At 40.1% G+C, this 26267-nt stretch overlaps 1 protein-coding gene across 8 annotated transcripts in view; it reads left to right on the top strand.

Moving 5' to 3' along the window:
- Positions 1–1381: 1381 nt before the first annotated feature.
- ARHGEF28 (Rho guanine nucleotide exchange factor 28) overlaps positions 1382–26267 on the top strand; it is a 129754-nt gene continuing 104868 nt past the window's right edge. For 3 of the 8 annotated variants that reach the window (XM_033085284.2, XM_033085285.2, XM_033085281.1), the window contains exons 1-3: positions 18409–18506; positions 22274–22421; positions 24195–24485. In XM_033085284.2, coding sequence (XP_032941175.1) covers positions 18453–18506; positions 22274–22421; positions 24195–24485 — 493 coding nt within the window. In that variant the 5' untranslated portion in view covers positions 18409–18452. Of the gene's footprint in view, positions 1453–7026; positions 7238–8324; positions 8369–12516; positions 12622–18408; positions 18507–22273; positions 22422–24194; positions 24486–26267 lie in introns of those variants that run through there. The other 5 variants (XM_033085286.2, XM_033085282.2, XM_033085283.2 and 2 more) reach the window with 5 other exon arrangements.

Genomic DNA, 26267 nt, shown 5'->3' with positions numbered 1-26267 from the left:
TCCTTGCTTAGCCTTTTTTTTTAATGTGATCAGCCACACAAAGCAAAAACAATGAAAAGCTTCAAATTTTAGAAATGAATGCACACTTATTTTGTAAAGCCATGAAATTCTTGCTGAAACACATAGCATGGTAATGGGGTTTTAGTAGCTTCTTTCACTCCTTCAGGCATTTGAGAAGTGACTTTTTCATAGAATTGGGAGGGGACAATGTCTTTGAAGCAAAAAGACTAATATGAACGAGTCAGTTGAGTCAGGTGTTCCCCTCTTCCAGCAGGTGAAGACACAAAACACTTTGCTTCAATAGCAGCCTTTATATACCCGACAGGGGGAGGGTACCTGTCCCCGTTCCCATTGGTTGTGTACTTAGGGACTTAACATTCTCTCCCCACTGCCTACCCTTCTTTCTTCTCCCCTCTCATATTTCTCCTTTTTTGATTATGTGTTTAACATTGCTTCTTTATTGGTTCCCAACAGCACTTAACAGGTGCAATGAACAAATCAAATAAACGATAGGTAATAACAAATAGAAACCAGAAATGACACTTTTCCTTCGCTTACCCAGTAGTTCTTCTGGGCCGAAGCAAAATTCTATTTAGTCTCTCGCAGTGTGGGAGGTATATTTTTGACCTCTGCTCTGTTGCAGCAGTCTAATTTGCTTAATATTAGTCTAACGGTGCTGTATGTGTCCATCTACAGCAGACAGGTTATGAATTAAGTTGCAGTGCAGCAAGAGGAAACTTGCCAAGTGTCTACCCCCAGCCTCGCACTCATAACCCCACAGCTTCAGTGCTTCGCCGTCCTTAACCAGTGAAACAGGCTGGCAGAAAAGCCTTAAGGAGTCAACAGAAGATGGTTTTGAGAACAGCTGAAGTTAGATACCACGAATACATGGCAGCTGAGAAGCTGAGGTGTGATGTGGTTTGTGGGGATCCTTGCACTATGCAGCACGCGTGGAAGGGCTGCGCAGGAAGCTGATCAACCAGCGCTTGGTGGGCAGCTCCCAGCGCGGCGCTGGTGCCTGCGGAGCGCCCCAGGAGCCGAGAGGGAACGCGGGGGCTGCTCCCGCCCGGCCCCGCATCCTGCGCTGCGCCGGGACAGGGCAGCGCTCCCTCCGAGGGCTTCAGGGGCTCCCCCACCCGCTCGAGTCCCCTCGGGGCTCCCGCCGTGCATTCCCTGTCCCGGGGAGCTGCTCGGGCTCTGCTCCCCAGGAGCCTCCCAGCGCCGGGGGCTGCCACAAAGCGCCTTTGTTCCCTCGTCCCGCGGGCTGCCGGGGCGGGGGCGGTGCATCCGCGGGCCCGGGCGCGTCCCGCAGCGCTCCCCGGGCGACTCGGCAGCGCCGCCTCCCTGCCTTCCTCCTCCCTCCCTCCCTGCCTGCCTGCTTCCCTCCCTCCGTCCTCCCTCCCTCCCTGCCCGGAGGCGGCGGCGGAGCCCGGCCCGGGACACCACGCGTAGGTAAGGCTGGCGCTGCCCGCGGAGGCGAGCGCGGCCCGCGGCACCTGCTGGCCGCAGCCCCGGGGCCCCGGGCGGGGGGCGCTGGGTTGTCCGAGCCTTCCCCGAGCTCCAGGCAGCGGCGGCGATGCTCCGTCGGCTGGGACCGCGTCCCGGTGCTGCCGTGCGCGATGCGCCCGGGCGGGCTCCGCTGGGGTCTGCGCAAAGCCTTTGCACGCGCTGTCATTCGCCTTCAGAGCCCAAAAGGCGGAGAGGGATTTGAGCAGGGCTTTGTTTTGGTTTTGCTGTGGTTTTTAAATGTATGTTGTTGTTTGTTTTCCTTTTTAAAGTTCATGGTTTTGCCATAAAAACCAATATTTTTTTCCCACCAGTTTTTTTCCCAGCGGGCACAAGGTATTCGGTCTTGATCATAAAGGTACTTGCCTTTCTCATACAGACCAAAAGTTTTTAACTTCGTTACTCTTCAGTTTTTTACTAGCCAAAAATATAAAGGCAGTGAAATCTTTTCTAATGGTGAAATTCTGAGAAACACCTTTCAATGCAGTTCTTGGTAGTGTTTTGTCGGGGCACTGCTGTGCACAACTTAGAGATGTGCCAGGCTTTAAAATCATTCTTCATTTTTATGGACTTAAGTCCTGCCTCTGTATCTGATCCTACACAAAAATGGATGAAGTTCTTCTTATAAATCTTATAAGGCACACAGATGTGACGGAAAACCTACCAGATATTTTATTTTACAGAAGTGATTTGCTCTTTACAGGACATTGTGGAAATAGGATATCAGCGGGCATTTTACTAAGAAGCATTTTTCCACATAAATAATGATTTTACTGTATTCTGTGAACTCGGTAGGACAGGAAAACATCTGGTGGAAATATTAGACTGCTTACTTGCTTTTATTTTTCCACAATGGTGTTTGAATATAGACTGAAACAAACAAAGTGATAGTGTATGTGTAACTTCATAATAGGCAACGCATCTGGCTTTCTCAGTTAACTTGCAAATTAGACATTTATGCCAATGATTTACAGAATTTTCAAAAACTTACAGATTTTCCTACCAACTAGTTGAGTTGTGTCTTTCAGGCTTAGCATCATTAAGACAAGCAGATACCACCAAATTACATTAATATTTAAAAGAAGACTATAAGGTAGAATAGCTGCTCTTCTCAATGGAAACTGCTGCTTTGATTATTATAAATATATTTAATCAGTTTTAGTATAAAAATTTTTTTCTAGATCCTAGTGTAGAGTTTGTTGCACAGTTCTACCTGTCCCTGAAGGCGGAATACCAGTTGCAAAAGTACCATTAAATACACGGAATATCCTCTTGCTTTGTTAATTACAGCAGTTTGGTGGATGGCCGAGCCTGAGGGATGTCCAAGTGTCACAAGATAGCATTGGTGTGCTACCATTTGAATGCATTTGTAGAACCAAAAGCTTCTAGTCCATTTCTTTGCTATCTTGTCATTAAACATGAAGCATTAGACTGTGCTGCATGAACTCTTTGAAGGGTTTGCTGTTGCTCTGGTCACATGGCTTCACAATGCCCAAACTAGGGAGTAGTAAATGCAAAAACCAATAAAAATTTCATAATTAAAAGAGGAGGTGTTTTTTCCTAGAGTTTTTTCTCTTTTTTAAAACCCAAGACTGTTCTTCAAAGGAGAATTAAGTGTGATCCTTTTTTTGGAGACTCTTAAATTCCCTTCTCAAGATCATGAATTGGTTGTGCTTTTAACAAATTAATTTGGATGTATTTTGGTATTTCAGTAGCCCTAAATGAGGTGATTTTTTAAAAATAAGATTTAAGCTTCCGTTTGTCTCAAATTATTGAAAAGACTGATATTTTAAAAGGTGGTTAGCTGCATTTCTTCTGTTCAGTTGCCTACAAGAGCAGCTAATGTCTGGTGAAGTAATCAACACTAGGGCAAACTGCTTCATGATAAATGTGATAGGCAAAGGTTTATTTCACCTCTCAGTTTGAATGGTGTTAGAAGACAGTAAATGAATGTGCTTGTGAAGCTGTGAGCTGAGGCTTCTGCTTTGTCCCCTCCCTATCCCCCAATGTTCTAAATGTTCAGGAGACTCTAGTGGGAAAATGAAAGGTCCTGTCAAAAACCTTGGCTGTAAAGTTAAATCTCTGACTTTGGGAATGTAGTATTTATTACACATGTATTTTCAGCTTGCTAATCTTTTCCTTTTCATTTATTTTGTCCAAGGTCTTTTAGTAAAGTCCAGAAAAAAGATCTGTACTTACAAGAATGTTCTGTACCACATTTGACGTGGTGGCTGTGGAGTGTAGTTCCTGGCACTGGGGAAGCTGTGAATGAGCTTTCAGTGTACTGATATAATGTAACTCAGATGGAATCTATAAATTCAGAAGCACATTTTAGTTCTGTTGCTGTCCTTTTGTAGTAGGAGCTGTGGGATGAGTGTTATTGATGGACACTGATTTGTTTGTCTTGAGCACCACATTGAAATCTCACAGGTTTTGAAGAATATTAAGATCTGGGAAATATAATATTATATATATATTTGACTATTTACATGGTCAAAAATAATAAAACGGTGGTAGTGGTTAGTTATGCAGTCAACAAGCAGAAGAGAGCTCAGTAGAAGACCTCTTGATTTGCACGTGCTGCTAGACTTCTAAGAGATTTTTACTAAGACAAACATTTTGGATTTTAAGGCATAACAAATGATGCTCTGGGGATTCCTGCCTGCCTTCCAGTGGCTTCTGGGTGGAATGCATCCTTGCTTTATTGTTGTTGTGGTTGACCACAAATGGAGATTTAATGTGCCTGTCTTGATATGGTGGTAGTAAGACCAGCTCTCAGTGTTTTATAGGTACGAGTTTCAGTGTGACCATTACCAAAAAGAAGTGTAATTAAAAAGGAAGAACTGAATTCCAAGGCACCTGTGCAGCATCATTGAGGGTTTATTTACAGTATGATATTTTTGACATTCAGTCAGTTCCTTCACTGTTAAAAAGCAGCAGGTCTGTGGCACAGAGGTGTGGGTTTGCATTCTGAAAGGAGAATGAAGCAAACAGAGCAAAGGCAAAGACTTATGTTTTGTTACCTTTGAATTGATATATGGGAGTATGAAATTAATGTTTTATACAACTGCTCACACTTTGCATCTGTCTGCAAGGCACAGTTTTTTGCACAAACTCTGATCTGATGCAGCTTAATGCCATGGAGGCTTGCTGGAGCAACCACAGAGCACAAAGATCAGTGAAGTTTGTACAAGTGACTGCTGGATTGCAGAGCAGCATCAAAGCCAGAGTCCTTTCTTCACCTTCTCTGTCTCTGTCTTTCACAGTGATATGCTTTATTTACAGGGAATAGAAGAGAGTCAAGTTGCTGGTTGTGAGCTGGGTTGCTCTAGGATCAGGAAGTGCCCTTCTTTGTTTAGGAGAATGCTGATGATAGACAGTAAGTGCTGGGACAGCCAATAGTAGTCACGGTGTTGGCTGCAGGGTCACCTTGTCAACTGGTAGAAATGCCTTTCTGCTGATACATAAATAATGCTGCCCCTTACCAAATTTCTTGGTGTGTACAGAGTAAAAATGTTTGTAACTGACATCTTATAATGCAGTTAAGTCAATAAAGGATGTTTTATTTTCCATGGGTTTATTTTTTTATTGTGGTCCTTATACCATGATTATTGGGGAACCCATGCTGTAAATTGGTAACATTTGTAATGTTGAAAAAATTTGAATATATGACATTCCCATAACTGACAACCAGTAAATAAAATACTGGGTGAAGAATATTAAAATTATATATCCTAACTCTGTGCTGGAATGTCTTGTATCTTTGGTAAAACAAAGTTGCATGTTGCTGTTCATCTTACTAGCTTGAGCTGGTTAGGGAGTGGCAATAGCATTTGTCACTAGGTTTAAGAACATATCATAGATTAAAAAAATGTTTACTTACTAAAATGATGGTCAAGATTTTTTGTTATTTTTTGTATATTTACCTCTGCTTGACTGAAACCCCTGCTGCAAGCCTTTCCAGTTTGCACCACGTTACAATATAATGATTCCATTAAATTAGCTGCTAAACTGGATGCTGAAAAGGTTTTTCTTTGTGCGTATAGATGAATTCTGCTGCTGCTGTCATTGGCAGTGTGGGCAATGCCTGAAACCAGACCCATTTATTGTGAGGTGCCCGTTGTGCTGGTTTCTGTGTCAGAGGCACAGATGTCAGAGGAAGGGATCAGGTGTTGCTCTGTGGAATTACGTGCATTCATGATATTGGGAGCTTGACTCTTCCCTTGTTGTGTGGGGTAGGACTCCACGTTAGCACTGGTGAGGATTTGTCTGTGTGGCACCCTGTGTGCACTGGGGGCCCTTGTTTTTTTGTGGATGTGGGCATTTATTTGCTGTACAGAGGAGGTGAGTAGTCAGTAGTAAGCTGCCTGTGATGGTGTCTCTTTCAGTCCCTCGATCTGAAATGGAGGCTGCACAAGCACTGTGCTCTAGCCAGAACTGAGTATTTCCTCCCTACGTGCATCCTCTTCTTCCTGCCTCTCCCAGCCACTTCCAGCAGCCAGGCTGAGTTACTGTATGCCCCAGACAGAGGAAAGACGTGAGCTATTTGCGTGAATTTTTTTTCTAAACAAGCAGCACTATTCAGACTGTGAGAAAAGCAAGAAGAAGCCTCTTGGTGCTGTGTGTTGACATTTATCGATTCTTCTACAAAAAGCAGCAAGTACCATTAGGTATTCCTTTGTATCCAGCAAACACCATTACAAGCCGGTTTGTCCAGCCAATACGCAGGGAAAGTACTGATAATCTTTCAGAATGGTTCTGAAATGTATGAAAAACCTTGGTTGGTTCTGATGGGCTTATTCATCCACTCAGGATTCATGTTGAGTTAGGTACTTAGTATTTCCAATTGCTCAGGCTCCCAGTGGATCCCACAGTGTGATGAAAGCACAGGGTGCAGTGAAACCAGGATGGTGCCACCTTTCCAGTGAGTTGTGTTTGTATTTGCCAATACTAAAGGAGTTTGTTGTATTGGTGATGCAATTTTTATTCCCCACAGGAAGAACTAAGTAATGTTTTCTAGCTCACACTTTCAGTAGAATAGGTAGACTAGACTGGGTACCTGCTTATGCCATCCTTGCAGAGGAGGATGATGCTGAGATACATCTTTTGAGGCTTTGGAGGTCAGGATAATAATTCGTTGAAAACATCCAAGAGTAGTTCTTACTCTCTTGGCATGGCATAATGATTTGAATGTGCTCATATTTTCTTGCAGTGGAGATGGAGGACTTTAGTTTGGATGTTTTCCTTTAAAAATTGAGAACCACTGTAGGTAGAGGGGTTTTATACATTGGAATAGAGCAATGGTGTCAGATGGCTGACTGATGTTTCTCTTGATTCAGACAATCATGAGGTTATGCTCACTTCAGAAGAGCAACAGTAATTGTGGGGTCTGGGATAGGTATTGACTTGTGTCATCTATTCTGTCAATTAACACTTGTGAAAGGCTCTACCTTAAACTACTTCTTGTGGAATGAATGTTACTGTTTCTTAACTTCTCTTGTAACCCTTTCTTCTGTATAGACAGGGCTGTGCTTCCCCTGCTGCTGCTCTTAAGGCTGCGTTTGGGACCCTGTTGCTGGAAACTGCAGAGCTTTGTCTGTTGAAGTGAGATAAGCTGGAGGATACCTCCTTCCCACACAGAAAATAAGAAACCCCTCTGTCTGAATTTCTCTGCTGAATAGGCTGACTGGACTAGTGTTCACCTTGATATCTTTTTCTTACAGTACAAAAGGTTTGTATTTTTTTTGGCTGAACTGTTGCAACCTGTGATTTTGTAAAGGATTTTGCCTTGTTTTAGAGCCGCAGGAATGTATAGACTTGTGAATTTACTTAATTGATGGCTAACAGGAGATGAGGAATAACAAATTTGTGGTTTAAAAGGACTATATCTGCAGATGGTGGGTGGGTCATTTTTGGTTTAAATTGAAGCCATGCATTTAGTTTCTGCATTTGTAGGCAGGGAACATGTCAAATTCTGTCGGACTCATACCAGGCTGTACTATGCATCAACATGCAGTGAACTGCACGACTGTGTTGTTCTTGGAAAGTGTTCAGCTGTAAAAACAAGGCTACATCTGCGCTGGGAGCCCTGTCTTAAAACAGACCCTTTTTTTGTAGCCTGTTTTGAGCAAGCTGGAGAAGACTTGTGCATAGTTGTTGAGCCCACCTTGCTACTGTAAAGATGTTGCTTCTGGTATGCTTTTCTCATTTGAAAGAATACTACTTTTAGACTGTGAATTTTGAGGATATAGTGACTCTGAAATATAATTATGGAAATCAGAGTTGCTGTGATGACTGTCATTGTATTGGTTCTGGTGATGACTTGTCTCTGTAGTTTCCTGTATATGGTAGTTAAGGCAAACTGCCCTGGGGATGACTTCGGTGAAGATGCTGAAAAAAATCAATCAGACGCTTGGGATATTGGCTGAGAGTGAAAATTGTTACAATGTAGTTCAAGTTCAATTTTTTTACTTCCAGAGATAAATGCTGAAATTCCTACTACTTAATTGGCTGCAGCTAGGAGTGCCTCAGCAGCTGGGCTCAGCCTGACCTGTTTTGTTCACTGTTTCTGTTATCTGAAATGCATGCGACATGTTAACTAATACCAGCCATCCCTCCTCCAGCCTTGCATAGGCATCATTACGCCAGTGCTTTCTCATTCTGGGGAGATTTGGATAGCTGATAAGCTTAATATCCTTCCTGCCCCCCACTCTCCCCATTCTGGAAGATGTTGACCTAGTTTACGGACATGAATTACACATTATATCAATGCCTCATGATGGGTGTGTAATAATGCCACTGGTTTATTCTGTTTGTAGATGCTGTGACAATGGAGTTAAGCTGCTCTGAAGTACCTCTTTATGTAAGTCCTGCAACACTAGGCTTCTGCCTGGAGAGTTGCTTTCTTTCGGGTAACAACTCATTCAAAAGCAGGGTGAATGAAATGAAAAACCATTCTTTTTTTCTGAGACTGGAAGCTGTTGAGTGTTGCTGTCTGATGAAGCATGTGTGGAGGTGATAGTTTTCAGTAGTGCAACTCAGCTCTCTGAAGGAAGTTTTGAATTATTTCCCCTTTGTGGTCGTTATTCTCTTCTACTTCAGTATTCTCAATTGCAATTTTCAAAAGCAGCTTTAGTCACTGTGAAGAGACACCTCTCATTTGCTTTCCAAGTTTTTTGGTTTTTTGCTTACAAAATTCCAAACTACTGTTCTCTCAGTTTGCACAAAGCAGGAAATTTCGTGTTATATAAAAAAATAAGTTGAAATTTGTGACCAAATGGATTTTTTTTCCTGCAAAACCTGAAACAATTGCTTAAAATAGATGAAGTCCAAAATAAAAAACAAGCAGTAACATGAGAGAGGACACACATTAGAAAAGCTTAATTTATTTTGTGCCTTCAAGGGAAGGTGATTGTGAGTATTAAAACCCGGGAACGCTGGTAGTTACTATTTAAAACCCATAATTGTGTTTTTTTATATCCATTCTGGTTTGCAATGAGGGTAGCAGGGGTGCATGGATGATGCCTGGGGGAAAATGGGAGAACACTGAATGATTTTCAAAAGGGTGGTAAAAGATGGAACAGAGACAGAAACAAAACAATTATCTGTTTATTGTCATGAGATGGGGATAGAAATGGAGAAATACAAATAATCTGTACCCTGGAGTATTGAAGGAATATATATGATTGGTAATGCACCAGCATGATTTTTCATTGTATTTGTCAGCTTCAGAGTTGAAACCTCAGGCTTGCAAAAATTAGATGCAGTATCTTCAAAGGCATCAGGAGAAAAATATTTTTGAGGCCTGCTCACATGTGACGTTTATTGTGTGGTGTAAGCTGTAAAAACAAATTTTTGCATGAAAAGTAATTGGGGACATGGTGATACCTGATCTGACTGATCTGGTATCTTCCCGTAATAAGGTAACTGACCACTTTGCAAAGGGCAGTGCAGTGTTTTTAATTCAGGTTGTTGAAAATGAAACATTTGATACTGTGGCCACAGGAAATTCTTAAGGAAGGTAAAGAAGGTGAAAGTTAATATAAAGAGATAAAGATATATGGCTACTGTAAGAACTGTTAGGGTAGAGAGAAAGATATTACAAGTGATAGTCCTTAAGAGTCGTACTTAGGGCTACTTTAGTATTTTGATTACAGTCCTGTGAATTGGATATGGACTTGCAAAATACATGTAAATTTGTTGACATCATGGTTTTGGAAGATGCTGGTTAGTACTGAGAAGAATTCAGTAATTATGTGAGAAGACTGAATTTTTCCACCTATTATCTATGCCTGTAAAAGTGGAAAGAATAGTGCAAAACTGTGCATTTGGAGGCTAATAATGATAGATCTCTTATGATCAAGGGACTTACCAGGGGAGGTTTCAGGAGTATATCAATCACTTGTAGGGTGGTGGATGGGAGAATTGATTTTAGTTGAGAATGTTCACCCTAAGCTTTTCACAACTGAGAGTCCATACCAGATCTGAGCTTAGCTGTTTCTGATCCTGTGCTTTGGTAATTTTCCAATTGTGGTCTTCAGCTTCTCACCAACCCAGGTGGATAAGTCCCAGAGAGGGCTCCAAACTTGTTAGAAGCCCAGTGACATTAGTATGGGTTGTCATCAACTAATTTTCCTGTGGGGGCAGCAGATGGAGGTGGTGTCTTTCTTCTGGGTCCCCATTGTCCTAACATGCCTGAGGTTAGTGGAGAAATGTGGACTACCATGGACTTGCAGTGGGAGCACCTGGGCTGAGTTTCCCAGAACCTGGGATTGTAGCAATTTTTAACAGTCTCCTGTATCTATTTCTGTGTGTGTGTGTGAGAAAGATGGAAAGTTTTCTTTCAACCCCCATGTGAAACTTGGAGAAATCTTAAACTGATCATTTGAGGTTGATGTAGTTAATCTAATGAGTTGGTGCCTGAAAGTGTTGTAGCTTCATGATCTTACCCATCACAGTATTGTTCTTAATCTGAGTGCCTTTGTAGTGTGTTTGGGAAAATCAAAGAGTTCTGTCCATCCTGAAAAAGTCCTTGTGTCAGGACAGTTATCTTCTATTAGTTAGATCCAATTATTTCATCAGTTCTGGAAATTCCTTCCAACAGCTTATGCTGTATTTGCGTGACTTCATTGGAAAACACAATCAAATCAACTTTTAAATTAAACATGAAAGCCCTTTCTGATTATTCAGTTCCTTAGTCAGTTTTCATTAAGCAGTTCTCTGACTAGCTGAGCTTGTCTAAATTCCGTTTCCATCGCCTAAGCGCTACTTTCATGTGCCATAAACAGGGATAGAGAAAACATCTCTGGAAAACTGAGGGAACATGACAAATACTTGCACTTGCACTTGAATTTAGATATTTCTCTGATGTATTCCAGTCCCTAAAGGGCCACAGTGGAACTGCAGAATACCATGTTGTGGCAATTGCACACAGTTCACATGCAAGTTCAAAGATGTCAGCATATAGTTCCAACACATTATTTTCCACAAGAAAAGTGGAAGAGATCAAAAGGTAGGAAGTAGTCCCTTCATTCCAGCCTCTATGAAAACATAGCTTTTATTCATTGAGGGAGGGAGGAATCTGCTGTAGGCTGGGTTCAAAATTAGGATGTTTTTCATACTGTGTAATGGGTATCACATCTATATCCACTGGATTTTATCCCCTTCTTCGTTGTAAGAACGCCTGTTTTGAGAGGATTGTATTTCATGTCAGATTATCTGACAGTAACTGCAGTCTTGTGCTTGTAATACACATTTTCAAAGATTATGTACAGGGTGGTTTGTTGACTCACTGTATGTGAGCAGCTGATGAAACAGCTGGAAGATGTGTCCATACAGTGTGGCTACTTCAAACTGCCACTTCAGCAGGACTGAATTTCTTGGCAAACCTAAAATGGTATGTATAATCTTGTTGGCTGTTCTATTTTGTTACATAGAGGGAATGCTTTCCAAAAGCTCAAAGACCCTGGTGATTTAATATAATTTTTTGTGAAATATCATTTAAGAGTACTCCATGCAATTATGCCTTTTTGAAAATGTGTTATTTCTTCTGTATTTAATTTTGGTGGCAGCAGCATTAAAATGTAATTACAACACACATCAATGCCATGATTTAAAAAATAAATGGTAATGAAATAGAAAAACAAATATTTGACGGACATTTCCTCATTTAGTTTGAGGAGCTTGTTTCTGACTTCTAGACAACAAATAATCACTCTATAAAATTACTCTTTATAAGCCAATCTAGTTTTCAGGATTGACTAGCCAAGGATACAATGACGGTTCATAGATGTCTCTTTTTTCAATGCTAATAATGCATCATTTAGGTATAGAACTTGAATGTAAGTGGATTTTGCCCTCCTAAATTATTCTTTTTAAAACTGATACAAATAAAATTATATTTAGCCAATTCTCTCTTTAAGAAGAGCAGCAAGCTGAGTTTTTCATTTCATTGTGGACTAAAGACAATATGTACAATAAGACCTCATTATCTTCAGGCAGACACTGGTCTATTGTAGATGGAAGAAAGACTATTCATGAAAGATGGAAGATAAAAGCAAAATATTTGATGAAGCACTCTTCAGGTAGTAGAGACTTTAATGTATAGCAGTTGTTCCTCCCATTTTTCCAGTTGTTCCTAGTTTTTAGTGTGGAGAAAGAAATCTCCCTCATGGAAAATCTTTGCTTCTTATTTAATGGTAGGTAACTGTTTTTTGTTTGTTTTAAAGAAATGCTATTGATTACCAACTTTGGTCCTTGACACTGGCAGAAAAATACCTTGCTGCCATACTGTGGAAGTAGTGAGCTCATGAGAGCACTAAATAAGTGTTCTCAGAAGTTTGTAAATTATTCTCTGCTGGAAGTCTTACGAATGTTTCCCATGAGAACAGGAGAGATAAATAAAGAAATGTTGAGGCACAGAGTATATCCCCAGCATTTTCATGGAGACACCAAAGGAACCTCATTTCCCCAGGAGATGGTGCTGAAGGTTATGTGTCTGTCTTTCCAAAGGAAATTTCGGATGCAAATTCTCTGTGAAGAGGCAGAAACACGGGCTCCTCGCTTTGAGACTCAAGATTTCCTGGAAATGAAAACTTCCACTTGTTCTTGTGCAAGGTGCTTACTATTCTCAAAATGTATATTCCTAAGGTATCACATGCTCCTGTGTACAACCACTGGAGCTAGCTAAAAGTCCTCAAGGTCTAAGCTTAATTAACTTCTCTTGTGTTCTGTTACACAAAGTCTCCCTCTTAATGTGTCTGTGTTCCGGTGTTTTTACTTGGGGTCAGTTTTGTTTCTGACACTGTTACACCTTCCTGGGTGAAACACAGGTACCAAGGAGAGAGATGTGCTTGATACTGATGTCTGGAAGTATTGCTGCAGGGAGGTTTTGGGGGGTGTCTCTGCCTGGGTTGGGAAGGGCAGAGAGTAGGATGTGGCACCAGGCTGCTTGCAGCCACAGTGTCTGAGGGCCTGGGGACTCTCAGACTTTGGATAAGTGATGGTCTTTGCCTGAGCTGGGTCTACAAGGTGCCAAACACTATTCCAACATGCTTTTGCATGATTTCAGTGGGAAGTGGCAGTGGGAGTTGCGTATTGGTTGTGAGGAGGTGATTGTCTCCCTTGCCAGGCTGTTTGCCTTCCAAGTTCCTCCATGCTGTAGCTGGTGTTCGAAGAGGGGTGCAAAGGGATAATTTTCCATGGTTGGATACAGCTTTTTTATTTGCTGCTCTTGCCAGGTATTTGGTTTCTTCAAACCCTTTGTGGAAAGAAGATGATTTCTGGCCTGTCTTGTCCATTCTGTGCTTTCACGTTCCCTGCTCTTGCAATGGGCCTGGCTGTAATTCTGGGGCTGTCTGTATATTCAGTGAGGCTGAGATGACTGCCTTACCTAGACTTCAAAACACAAAATAGAAATGTGGTTTAAAGTGTAAATGTGTGTTGGCCTTTCAGCATGCCTTTGCTAATGTACAGAGCAGTGTTGGCCTGATCCAGCTCTGACTGGAGTAATTTGTTTCTGTCTGCTCTGGGAGCCTCATCATGGGAAGCCTGCATGTGGATGCACAAAAGAGTATGCACAGGCTGGCTTCTGGATGCAGGCTTGCTGCCAGAATGAGACTGAAAAAATGTATCTAAAAGAATGGGACCTATTTTAAAAAATATGAAAGAAAAGAATGGGTGCATCAAAGGGTGTCCATCAGCAGGCAGATAATTTTTGTTCCACTGGTATATTTTTTTTTCTCTCAGTTCTTAAATTGAGATTTTTATGGGCAAGGACTTTCTGCTTACATGATTTTGTGTAGTGTCTGCAACAGTAGAGCCCTGACATTACATAGGACATGAGAATAATAACTAGTCTGATTTGTATATTTTAAATCAAGTCAACTGAAAGAGATTACTCCTTTTCTTTTAGTCAGCAGTTGCGTGTCAGAAGGGATGTTAATTTTCTTATTCCAGAAATTTCCTGACCTATGTTAACAGCTCATTGTTAAGCTTTTTAATTCCTCTGTATTACTTTATGCATGAACATAAGTTGTTGTGTCCCTGACAGCAAAACACTGAATGTTATTTTCAATGATAGACAAGCAAGAACATTAATGCATGTTTTAGCACTGGGGTTAAAATTTATTTCTATTTCTTCTGCCTATTGTCCTCTCCTTTCTGATGAAAGCATTCCAGATATTTTTATTTCTATCCAGTGTTTCCAGAATTAAAAGATACTACATTAAATATTGGAAGCATCCAATTTTTTTTTGTTTATTTATTTATTTATTTATTACTTGTTTATTACTTTGTTGTATGGGAGTCTGAAAATTTTTCTCCACTTTAGCTGTTGTCACAGTTTGATAGCAAGCTAAACAGTTTTAAGACTCGTAGTGGCAAGGTAAGGAAAATAAAGTCAGTTTGATATAAAGTGCTGGTTTGCTATAGACTTGCTCTGTGGTTCGGATTGTTAAAAACACTGAGAGATTAATTCTGCATGAACGGTCAGTTCCATGACTGTCTCTCATACTGCTGCTGACATAGAGCAGGCATAATAAGCACAAAGCCAGCATAAGCCCTGTATCGTATGCTCTCACTGATGCCTTAGGATTTTAGCTTTTGTATTTTTCATGCATTTGTAACCCTGCAATTCTTTAGTGTACGATTCTAAACTTCATATAGAGAGTTAGCTACTGTGTTCCCATTCTGGTCAGACAAAACAATTCCTCTCTAGGCCTGGGAATCAAGTACACTTTACCATCTCAGCCCTGAGAAATGTACACAAAAGTGAGTTTAGGGGGAGAGCAAACTTGGGGTGAATGACTTAATTACCTGAAGCTGTAATTAGAAGATTAACTCCCAAAATGCAAAGGGACCAAGCTTATAAAAATGTGAAAACTTGTGACCCATTGTTCATTTTGGGTGTAGCCTTGGGGGGGGTGCTTTGTCTGCCCTAAATGTACTTGAAGGCCCTTCAATAAATCTAACTACAGTAATTTCACGTGTATAAGGCACACCGTTTTGACTAAAATTTTGCTCCGAACCCGGAAGTGCGCCTCATACCCTGGAGCGCCTTATATATAGACAAAGTTCAGAAATTTGCCAACACCTGGAAGTGCGCCTTATAATCCGGTGCGCCTTATACTCATGAAATTACTGTACTTTTTATTCCCTTTCCGGGCCTCTGCTTTTAGGTAGCCCCACAAAGCATCATCACCACTAATTCAGCAAAAATGAGATTGTGTTCCCAGTCTGACATGGGTCAGGTTAGTGTGGTTGGAAGTTGCTTATGGGTGATGTGGAAGAGGTGCTGCTGCCAGCTGTATCTTAAATTGAGTAAAGGTCTGGTTGAGAGGATTAAGCAGAAGAAACAGCACTGAGAAGGACAATTTTTTGGTGATAATGCCTTAGGAAATAAAAACCTGGAAAGCATCTGGTCATATTGCATGTGCACTCAATGGAAAAACATATGTCTAATACATGTTTCTTTTTAAAGTGGGCAATGTTAGAGGCAACTTAGTGTGCAGTAGCATAGAAACTTACAGACATATGTGTGTCATGACCTGTCACTTTGTTTCTTCTTTTTGGAGGATTTTTTCTTCCTATCTTTTGTTTTTGTTTTTTAAATTCTGTTGGATTCTAATTCCTTTTGCTGTAGGCAAATCTTGCAATTGTCAAAAAACCCCTTGTTTTTCTGTCTGTGTCTCTGAAGAGAGTGAGCCTTGTTGAGGCTATTGAGGAGGCAGAAGGTGCAACTCATTTTGAGACAGCTTTGGGTAAACGCCAGTGTATGCAATGTCAGAAACTCCCAATACCACAGATGTATTTCAGTTTGTCACTGAAGGGGGAATATGCCAATAAACTTGATTGAAAATCCACAAAGTGTAAGGGTGGTCTATTAAAACCCAACAACATAAGACAATCCTTTATCTCTCTTCCCCTAATCAAGGCCAAGGACTTGTTAAGCTGTTAAAGAAGCACAAAGTTAAAGAAGCACAAAGAAGCACAAAGTATGCACCAGGTGCAGAAGGTGGGAGAGGCCAGACAGGGATTGTTTGGGTGGGAGGAAGGTCACAGTGCTGTGTGTTAGGGGACTGTGTGATCGGTGTTTTCAAACAGGATGGGGAAAATCGGTCTCTGAGGAGTAGACTTGAGCAGCTTTGATCCTGCTGTGAGGCAGGGGAGTCAGCTAGTTAACTTGTCAGTGTCTCCTCCATACTTCTTTGCTTGGAATGTACTTTTATCATCACTTTGGATTTAGCAGAGTGCTTACATTTCTTTCCAGTTTATGTGGGCTACTTAGTCAAAAAGTTGTCTGTAGCTTCTGCCAGTATTTACTTCTTCTTTAAAAAGGAACCAAAATATTTAAAAATCTGAACCAAAATGATGAACTTTCTGCTTTTTCATATCAAAAGAGGGAAGCTTATATGTCTTCATTAGAAAATTTCTCTTTTAGTGCTTTTCTATTCAAGATAGTGCTGGAACCTTACTAGAAGCATTCTTCAGATTTTATTTTGGTGGTTACTAAACACTTTGTTTTTTCACTTTTTTGACAAGAACAGAGAACTGCCTCAGCTGCTAGTCAGTGGATTTCCTGTGTGCTGTATTGCTTTAAGCACCTGTGGGGGTGATGCTTCTCTGCATTTCTGAGAAAACTGCTACATGCTGAAGAAGTAGCTACAGGACTGGCTCTTCTAGAAGTAACTCTGTGTGCATATTTAATTTTTGTAAAACTGTATGTGTGAGCTTTTGGACAATATATAGTATTAAATATAACTCCATCAACACATGCCTTGTCTCCAAGTTTGTGTGCGGAATTATACTTATTGTATTTCTCTGGATAGAAAAAAAAAGTTAATGCTTCTAGAGAAATGTTCAGTTTTTATCTCTTATATTTTTGAGTTTGTAACTTCTTTTCTTCCCTGCATGCAGTGTTGCTGTTTCATTGTGTGCTGAATCCCATTGCATTCAATTCATTCCTAAGAAAGTCTATAACAGTATTTGCTGCAATATGTAGACATGATCTGTCTGGTGGACACTATAAAAACATCACAGAACATTGGAAAGGCATGTTTATAACTTTTTTCTTGTTATTAGTGACTTGAATATATTTTGTGTTCATTTAGAATTTCCCTACTGCTATTTTAGCATCTTTTGTGTAGAAGTGTTAACAGTTGCATCTGAGTTTCAGAAAGGTCATTAGAACCATATGGTTGCTACTGTTCTTGTCCAAGCACAAGTAAAATATAAACGTTTTCTGAAGTGAATCTTCTCAACAGTGAAAAAATATTTCAGTGAAATTGCAGTGGCCAGTAGCAGCTGACATAAAGGAAAATTTATTGCTGGCAATACTTGGAGATTTGCATTTACTTCAATGTGTTGGCACTTGCATTTTGGGAAGAATGAAACCATTGTTTTACCCCAGCACATAAATATTCTTCTTAGAGCATATGTTACATTTAGAGATGATACCCTTGAAAGCCCTGGATAACACATTACTTCTCAAGCTATTATGCTGCATGCATAGTTTGGTAAAGAAATCATTAGCTTACTTTAGAATGTGTTATGGTAAAATGCTGCTGGGAAAGTAGATTTATCCAGGTTGTGTATGCAAAGAGAGAGAGCAATTGCTGAAATTAAGAATGGTGACCTGGATCTGGAAGTCCTCCAAAGATCTTTTCGTGTTGCACCTGTTTTACTGGGGCAGGTTCCTGCTGAGGAAGATGTTGTTTCAAGGTGGAAGAAGTTTAGTTCATGTGAGTGGCCAGTCATTATATTGAGGAATGGAGTTTCCTGCAGCAGACTAGGGAGGAGGTACTGTGGAAGTGCCATGGTCAATCCTTCAGCCCCTTCTGCTTACCTGGATACTGCCATGTTTCATCTGTGAGGGATTGCTACCCACATTTCCCTCTTCTCCTCACAAACAGCCTGCACAGGACATGGGGGTTCAGGGGACCCTGCTGCTGCATGCCTGGCATGGTCAGCTCTCAAGTGCCCTAGACAAACCAAGGGAAAACGTATGTCTGAAAAACCTGTTTGGTGACACTGAAAGAGTGCATAGACCTATAAATCTTGTTAAAAACGCAAACCTTGCTAATCTCCTCCCTGGTACCAGTGCTAGGACGCTGCCACTGTTTTCCCCTGGTAATAAGAGGTAGGCTTTTCTTTATGGAGGTAAAAACTTCCTCAGCCACAGGTTTAATGTGTTTGGAGTTGAGTCTATGTCTCTCATAAGGTCCCTTTAACTGCTATGTCTTCTCCCTAATTCCCCTGTATGCTTTTCTGGATTTTATTTTAAGGATTACAATAACAATTTTGGCTTTCATTAAATTAATGTCAAAACTCCTCTTGGCTGCAATGGGCTGAGGGCTTCTCCCATATTATTTTTCTTCTGTTTTCTGTGTCTTTTTGCACTTAAAGATGTTGATGCGGCTTCCTGAAGCTCTCTGCTCTTACAGGCCTGAATGGTGTTTGAGAGGTCTCCAGTTTCCATGTGTTCCTGCGGTGGTTCTGTAGAAGTGAGTTTCTTTTTTAGCCATGCATGTGTAAATCTAAGTAAGATAATGGCTAGTTGGTCTCAATAAGTGCCCTCTGACTTCAAAAATTGTTTTCTCTACAAGTCCATCAGAATCAACCAGTGTGAGCTTGAGGCAAGACCTTCCCCAGCATCTACCTGAGCTGTGGCCCGGGAGTGTGTTTACTTGATGAGATGGTGAAGTGGCAAATCCTTCCCCTTGCTTTGATTAAGTGCGGACTGAACTATCTGAGGTTTATATGGACCCTGAATGCATGCTTAAGCATACCTACATTAAAAAATCAAGCGCTCTCTGTTGTATTTTCCCAAATTTTTGAGAATAAAAACAACCTTATTAAGGAGAAGAAAGAGTTGGCAGAGGGGTTAGGCTGGTGTTAAAAGAGTGAACCTGTGAAAATTGTGTCAAAGACATCTAGTAACTGAATTGTCAAGAATCTGTCTCTTCTGGATCCATGCTCTCACAGTGTACTTCAGTGTACTTGGCCACTTTTCTAAAGATGAAGCACCAGTGTGACTTACCTGCTTTGGTTTTTGGTATCTAGAGGATAAGCTTAAATTTTATATTTAGAAATGTAGAAGAAACAGTTGGGATGTGTTTCCAGTTTCAGTGCCAGAACAAACTCAGACCAAACATCATTCTGCAGAAGAACAGTGTTCTCATTTCAGGTGATGTGTATACTGTAATCTCTTTCTGTTGATACTGCTTTTTTGTACTGATATGAGAGGGCTTAATTACTTACTTTTAAATACCAATAAGTGCAGTTTTAGTTTCTTTGTGCTTTAGTAGTAAGTCAGTGCCAGAGTTTTTTTGCAGACTTGAGAAGGTGCTTTGGTCATGCCTTGCAGAATGGGTTGTGAAGCAGTGGAGAAGCCCTTCTCTCACATGTGGTGAGAGTGATGCTGTGCAAATGAATTTCACAAGTGTGAATTTCTCATGAAACCGCAGGAGAAGTGTTTCACTGTTGTTTATGTAAACCAGTTAATTGCTGTAATAGTTAAGTGAATATGCTTTGATTGAAAACCTGAGTTGAATACTCGAGCTCTGCCAAGAAGTAGTGCTTTTACAAAAGAGGTGTCGTCTCCCAGGAAAGTCCAGGAAAGCCTTGTGAAACAGACAGATATTTCTGCATCTCATTGCAAGATCCAACCCACTTCCCTCTTACTTGTGTGCCTTGTTAGGAAAGGAGGAGGAATATGGGACCTGGAATTGCTCCCACTCCTGTGACTCTGAGTTAATTTGTCTGTGGTGGAAATGAAGATCTGTTCAGGTAGTTCCTGCTGCAGCCTGTTCCTGGGGCTGGACCAACCTTGCCTGAGGGACTCAGGATATAAATACTTCTGCAGGGATTTGGTATATAACTTGAATTACTTTCTCAAAGTATTTTTCTGCTTGAGTGTTCTAGAATAGACTACAAGTGATCTTTATAGGAAAAAAAAGTGGTTAAATAGGTCCTGTAATATATTTGGCTTCACACAGAGACAATTTTAAAGTAAGCTGATACATGTTTTAGTAGCAGCAGCAGCAGCAAGAAGAAATATGTTTGAATGGAGCAACATGGAACAAGAATATCTGAAGGCAGGATAGAAAGTGCTGGAGATGGTAGGAGCTTGCATGAAATAACTGATGCCAGGTGTGATAACTGTACAGCATAAAAAATAATATTCCACTATTACTTTCTGTGTTATCTCTGAATCATCTACCATAATACAGGGTTTAATGCTCTTTTTGGATCATTTGAGATTTTCCAGTTGAATCACTTAATTGTTTGGCCAGACACAAACTAGCTGCCAATTTGCCTTCCTTTTGTAAAATCCTTGCTTAAATGACCATGGCTTTCATTTTCTGGAGGGTTTTAAGGAGTGAGCTGTATACATTTTTTTTTTCACTATGCACAAATGAGCTTTCCACTGTCTTTCTCCATCTAGATAAGGACTTGTGAAATTCTGTCTCATGCTTATACATTATGTAATGCAATTAGTTTAAGATGTTTCCCTGTCCTTAGTGAACCCAAGTTAACATTTTTTGAAAAGGAGCAATATGGCTGCAGTTTGGCTTGAACTTTTCCCCTCCAACAGTGGCTTATTAAGTGAGAAAGGTTTCCACAGAACATCTCCCTTGTTTGGCCTTGTTGGACAGAGAAAATGTGAAAACTGTGTGGCTGTAAACTCTCTGTGACTCAGGGGTCCAGAGGGCACAGAGATGGTTTGGAAGTTGTGGCCCCTAGTGCCCATGTGGAAGGAATTGTGCTGTGCTCCTGTGCTCCAGGCAGCTGTCAGCTAAGAACTCACTGGAGCAGATTGGGGGGGGGGGGGGTGTTCTTCAGAGACGTACTCTATTCCTATCTCCCCAGAATAGCCATCCACATTATTACTCAACAGACCAAAAGGGTTTTTCACAACTACAATACATTTTTTTAAAAGTTTTGTTTTAATAACAACAGTAGAAATAGCAACTCCAGTAATAATAATAATAATAATAATAATAATAATAATAATAATAATATTACATTGCTTATAGTAGTGCAAAACCCAAGGAGAAGTAAACACTTCGCAGCTATAATAACACTGCACTAAAAAGAGGAACATTATCAGTGCTTGGGGATGACAGACATGTTTGCTGTTGATACTGAATTCATGATGCTGTTTACATCTGTTCTTACTGGACCAGACCTATCTGAGGAAGGTTTTGGGCTTGAAATCAGCCTTTGCCTCTTCACCCCAGTTCATTAGATTAGTCTGCATTGAAGAGGAAAACACATGCAGAATTTGCATTGTTAAAAGTGGCCAGAAAGATGTCCTTGGGGAAGGTAGGCCAAGATGTGATATTGTTGTGGGTGGCAGTGAAATGTTTGTCTTATAATGAACAGGGTAAGTACAGTCAGAGGCATAAGAGTGATTTTCAGCCACAGAATTATCTGTACTACTGTGCTGTGCTCTGTTTTTCACAAGACTTGTTTATGGAGCTGGTGGAGTCAGTGCTGTGGTAACTGTTTTGAAGAGAACAGGGCAGACATCTTTGGAAATACAGCTCAGATGTTCTTCTGTAGCACGTTTTCTACCAGATGTTGGGGCAATTCTGCCTTATTTAGAACAACTGTGGCAGTCAGGAACTGTGCTGAAGCACACTGTCCTCCTCCTCAAGGAAATGCAGCTTGATCTAAATTTCCTCCCTCAGACTTGTCAGACATTTGTTATTGTTTGCTGCTTCTCAGATCCCTTTCCTGTTCTTTTTTGAAGCTATTGTATGACAGGTTTTTCTTGGCTGGTTGCTTTCTATTTACTATAAAGAAACCTACAGACAGATACATGGGAACTAGTGTTCTTTGAAACCATTCGTAGAATTGCATTGGTGCTTCTTTTTGAAAACTAAGTCAAAGGCATTTTAAACCACTTCTGGTTTTTTTTTTTTTTTTTTTTTTTTTTTTTTTTTAAGAGCAGAACTTGCTTCTGTAAATAACAAAATATTTATGCTCAGGTTATTCTGATGCATTTTAAATAAAAAGCCTGTTCTATTTGTGTGGGGTAGGATGAAAGGATTTGCTTGAAATACATTATTTAAAAGGAGTTTTTAAAAATCAGCTTTGCTTTTGCAGGCATAAAAACAGTGTTATTTTCCAAGTGGAAGTAGGAAACGACTGCGTAGTAGAGTTATAAAGATTACCATGAACTTGCACCTAAATTATACCTCAATGGGTCTGCTGAAGATGAGAAATTCACTGGATGTTTCAGAATGCACTTTTCATTTTCCAGGGACAGGTGACTATACAGGCAAAATTTGACAAAGACATTTACCTCCCAGAGGATGCTGAGTTTTACTTTGTTTATGATGGATCCCTGAAGAGACACATAATGTTTGCTGAGCGAGTTAGTGACAACACTCTTCAGTCCATAGTTCCAGGTGAGCCTTAGTTCATGTTTATATTTTTCTACTCTTTGCTCTACCCCAACCCCATTTGAAGGCTGGGCATGACTGGACAGTTTAATCTAACTGTTTTATATCTCTGTTATGGAGAAAATGCAGGGATTTAAATGATGGCCTTTAGGATACAGGCTGGGTTTGACTCTCCCTAGGTGATCCTGCCTTTTGTAGCAATCCATGCCAACATGATATCGAATTTAGCTTTACTGGACTTGCACCATTGGGGATGCAGTCTTCGGGGATGGCATAATTTTAAATTTGATTTGATTCTATGCCACAACTCTTTGCCTCTGGTAATCCTAACACCTGCAAAAGTCCTGTTTTTTCTGAGCCTTCTCTTGGTTCAGCTGTCAGCCTGCTTGTGATGCTCAGAGCTCTGCTGGAGCTGCACATGGGACAGAAGTGTCTGGGAAGCTGTTCCAGGGTGCCTCACTGCAAACAAGGGACATATGTGTTACCTCCCAGCTGGCTCTCTGCCTTGGGCTTGTCTCCCTCGTGGATGTAACATAAACCTTGCTTGCCGCCTTTACTGTGTGGTTTGTGACCTTTTCATTTGTGTGAGTAGGAGATTATAAAACACGGTGTACCTGTGCAATAGGATCTCCTTGTTTTCTCTTTTGTTCTAAAGGAGATTTAGAGTCTGAAAATAATTGCAGAGTATTAAGAAGAGAAGTTCATTGCTATTACATTGTGGCTCCTTTGAACCCATAAATGCTAAATAATTGTCATGGATTACAACTGGAGAAAACACAATGCTAGGCTTGCTCCGAGTTGATTTTAATTTTGTTTTTAAGATCTTAACATATTCTGTAACACTGTTAAATGGTTGCTTCTGGGGTAATAACAACATCAAAAGGCTACAGGTAACATTTAATCATGACAAAAACCATGAACAGATGAAAATAAAATGTGAAATTAAGCTATATCCCTGCTGATAATAGTGTTATTTTATGGTAACCAAATTGCATATGAGGGAACACAGAGCACTTTAAAAACAACTACAGATGTGGTAAGTACATGCTTCCTTCTGCAGTTATTAGATTGCAAGTGTACTCGTAGCTTTTCAGAGTACATTGGAAAATTTAAACTTGAACACTTAGTACATCATGGTTAACTCTCCAGTGAGAGGTACAGCTTGCATCTCTTTTAGGTATCTTATTTTAGACACCCACCCTCCCTTAGATGTCAAAGGAGTTGGAGGGAAAGACAAAGTGCTGAAGAGGTTAAAGGGAAAAACTCCCTTGGAACTTTGAGGGTCCTAGCTGTAAGTTACAGAATTGATACAGCATTTAATCAAGTTTGCCAAGAGCCTGAAGAGTGCATTAATTAAAAGTTTTTGGGGTTTGGCCTGGGTAAATACAAAATCAGTTTTAATAAATAGATGTATTACTCAGAATTCATTTTGCAGGTGAGAACCCCACTCTTTTCATGAGCATCTAATTCTTCTTAATGCTTATCCAAGAATCTTGAATTCTTTCCACTGTGGTTAAAGAACCCTCACCTAAAAAGACTGGTTCTAGAATTAACCAAGTTGGTATAATTGAAAGGACTGTCAGTTCACATCTAGTTGAATCCAAGTTCACCAGTATAAATGCTTGCTGGATATCCTAAGAAAAATGAATATAACGAAAGAGAAGAATAAAATAATTCTGAATGAGTAGCCACAGCTCTTAGAGGTGAATGAGAATGAAAAATAACATGTATTTTCTGAACATAGATGATGATAGTGATTAATTTACATTATAATTACAGGCCATGGATACCAAGAAGCAGTTTCTGTGTCTGTGTTAATGTACATGGTGGGTTTCTCACCTGTGGTCCTCGGCAGCTGTCCCATCACTTACAGAGAGAATCTGCTGTGCAAGTTGTCTCGCTTTCTGGTTGATCACGCAGAATGTGTCACCGCCACTAGTCACAAACTATTGCTGGATAAGTTTGGGCTAAGGATGAAAGATCTGCAATCATTGGATACTGAGCTGATGATGGCTGTTGCTTATGAAAAGTTGCCTTCAACCTGGAACATCCTTGGAAGCTGCCCAGCAGGTGGTAGAGTTTTATTTGAAGTTAGAAAGCTTTTAACAGTGGTTAGGTGCACAGTTCAGAGCAGAATATTTCACTGTTTTGTCCATTTTCTCTACTCTAGTGCTTTATTTTGTGGTTAATATGAAACATTTTTCAAGTGCTAGAGGGGTAATCAGAGATTTGGTTTGTGCCTAGAGAGTTAAAAAGTATAATGATGGTTATTATAGCTCTGTCTCCTTAGAAGGCTTGTCTGTCTTGACTCACTGTGAATGCAGTTCTTTATCTGTAAATAGAGCTGTCTGTTTAAAAAAGAGCAAGAACTGTATCTTGAAGCTTTGCAACCATAATTCTAACCAAGTGAGATATTTTATTTTGGGAGAAAAAGGTTGTAGTCAGAGAAGAGTGTGTTACTATAGGCATTCCGATGTGCAGAGTAAACATAATTTTTGGCATTGTTCTGTCAGTGTTTATCCTTCTTATATGACTATGGTCATCCTTTGGGGAAAATATCACTAAACAAGTTTATAAGTGGCTTTTATTAATTGTAGAGGAAGTGGAATGAAAATGCATGTGAAACTTTACATTAGGGTATGCTACTGAAAAACTATAACAAAATCCGGTGAGATTTTCCCAGTTTCAAGTTTCATTGCAAACAAAAACCTCTAGTTAGGGTTTGCTGAAGAGTATACTTTTTTGCAGAGTCACCTGATCTATAGATGAGGATGGAAACTGTGTTATACTGGATAGCTTCACATGTTTTTCATTGGAAATTTGGTAGTTTTGGCTGTTTTCCTTTTAGTACTTTAAATTGCTGAAAAGTTAGACGACAGATAGTTTCCATGTGAGCCAAATTCACATGGAAAAAAGTGATGTATGAAAGCTCTTGGGAAATAAAAACACATCAGTTAAGCTCATTTCTTTGGGTAAGGGCTTTTTCACATCTTAAATAATTTTAATTCTTAATAACAGATAACTTAAAATCTGAAGGATGTTTTTTGTCTGTCTGCTGTAAACAACCCCTTCAATAGATGTGAAAACAAATACCAAATCTCATTCAAATATTGACTAGACAGGAGAGAAAAAAAAAGGCTGTTACTTATTTAATTTTGATGTGGAGTAAATATTTGTTCAACTTCTTGAAAAACTGTTGTATTTTAGTAGTGAGGACCTTGTATCAAACCCTGAAGAAGTCATCTGTAGTTTTGTTCACAGGCTTATTTATGCCTTTCACCAGCTGGAACACAACCCAGAAGCATCAGCAGAATGCCAGGGGTACTAAGAGATGTTTGGGCATAGCCAGCTGGGTATCTGCTTGCTTGAAACATAGGGAAAGGTTATCCTGGGTGTGTTACATGTCCAGAGAGTTGGAGATCATCTCAGCTGGTATCAGAGTAAGTTCTAACAGGGCAACTGCTATTCATATAGCAAAATTCTTTCATTTTCAGTTGTTCTAATTACTAATTTTCAGGTGTACTGCAATGTTCATACAGAAAAAGAATATGCTGCCTTTGCAGGATTTTATAGACCTATTTTTTGTTTCTATGTATTTTTCATATTTTGTTCACTTTTCAGATTAAAATACTATCCATAAAGAGAATTTCAGTGCAGCCAAAAAAGCTGGGATGTGTGCCCCCATTGCCATACAGAGTCTGTGTGAACATTTGAAGTGTTAGACAAGCCTGTCTTCAGCATACTGTGGTGGAGTTGCCTCATAGGCACTGTTGCACTTCAAGATGTGACATCTCCTTTTGTAAAAGAGATACTGCTCTTAAATGAAGCCACGGATTTTTGCCTGGTTTCTGA

Source organism: Catharus ustulatus, chromosome Z (assembly GCF_009819885.2).
Source record: "Catharus ustulatus isolate bCatUst1 chromosome Z, bCatUst1.pri.v2, whole genome shotgun sequence".
Classification (NCBI taxonomy): domain Eukaryota; kingdom Metazoa; phylum Chordata; class Aves; order Passeriformes; family Turdidae; genus Catharus; species Catharus ustulatus.
This window is presented reverse-complemented; position numbering and strand designations above follow the sequence as displayed.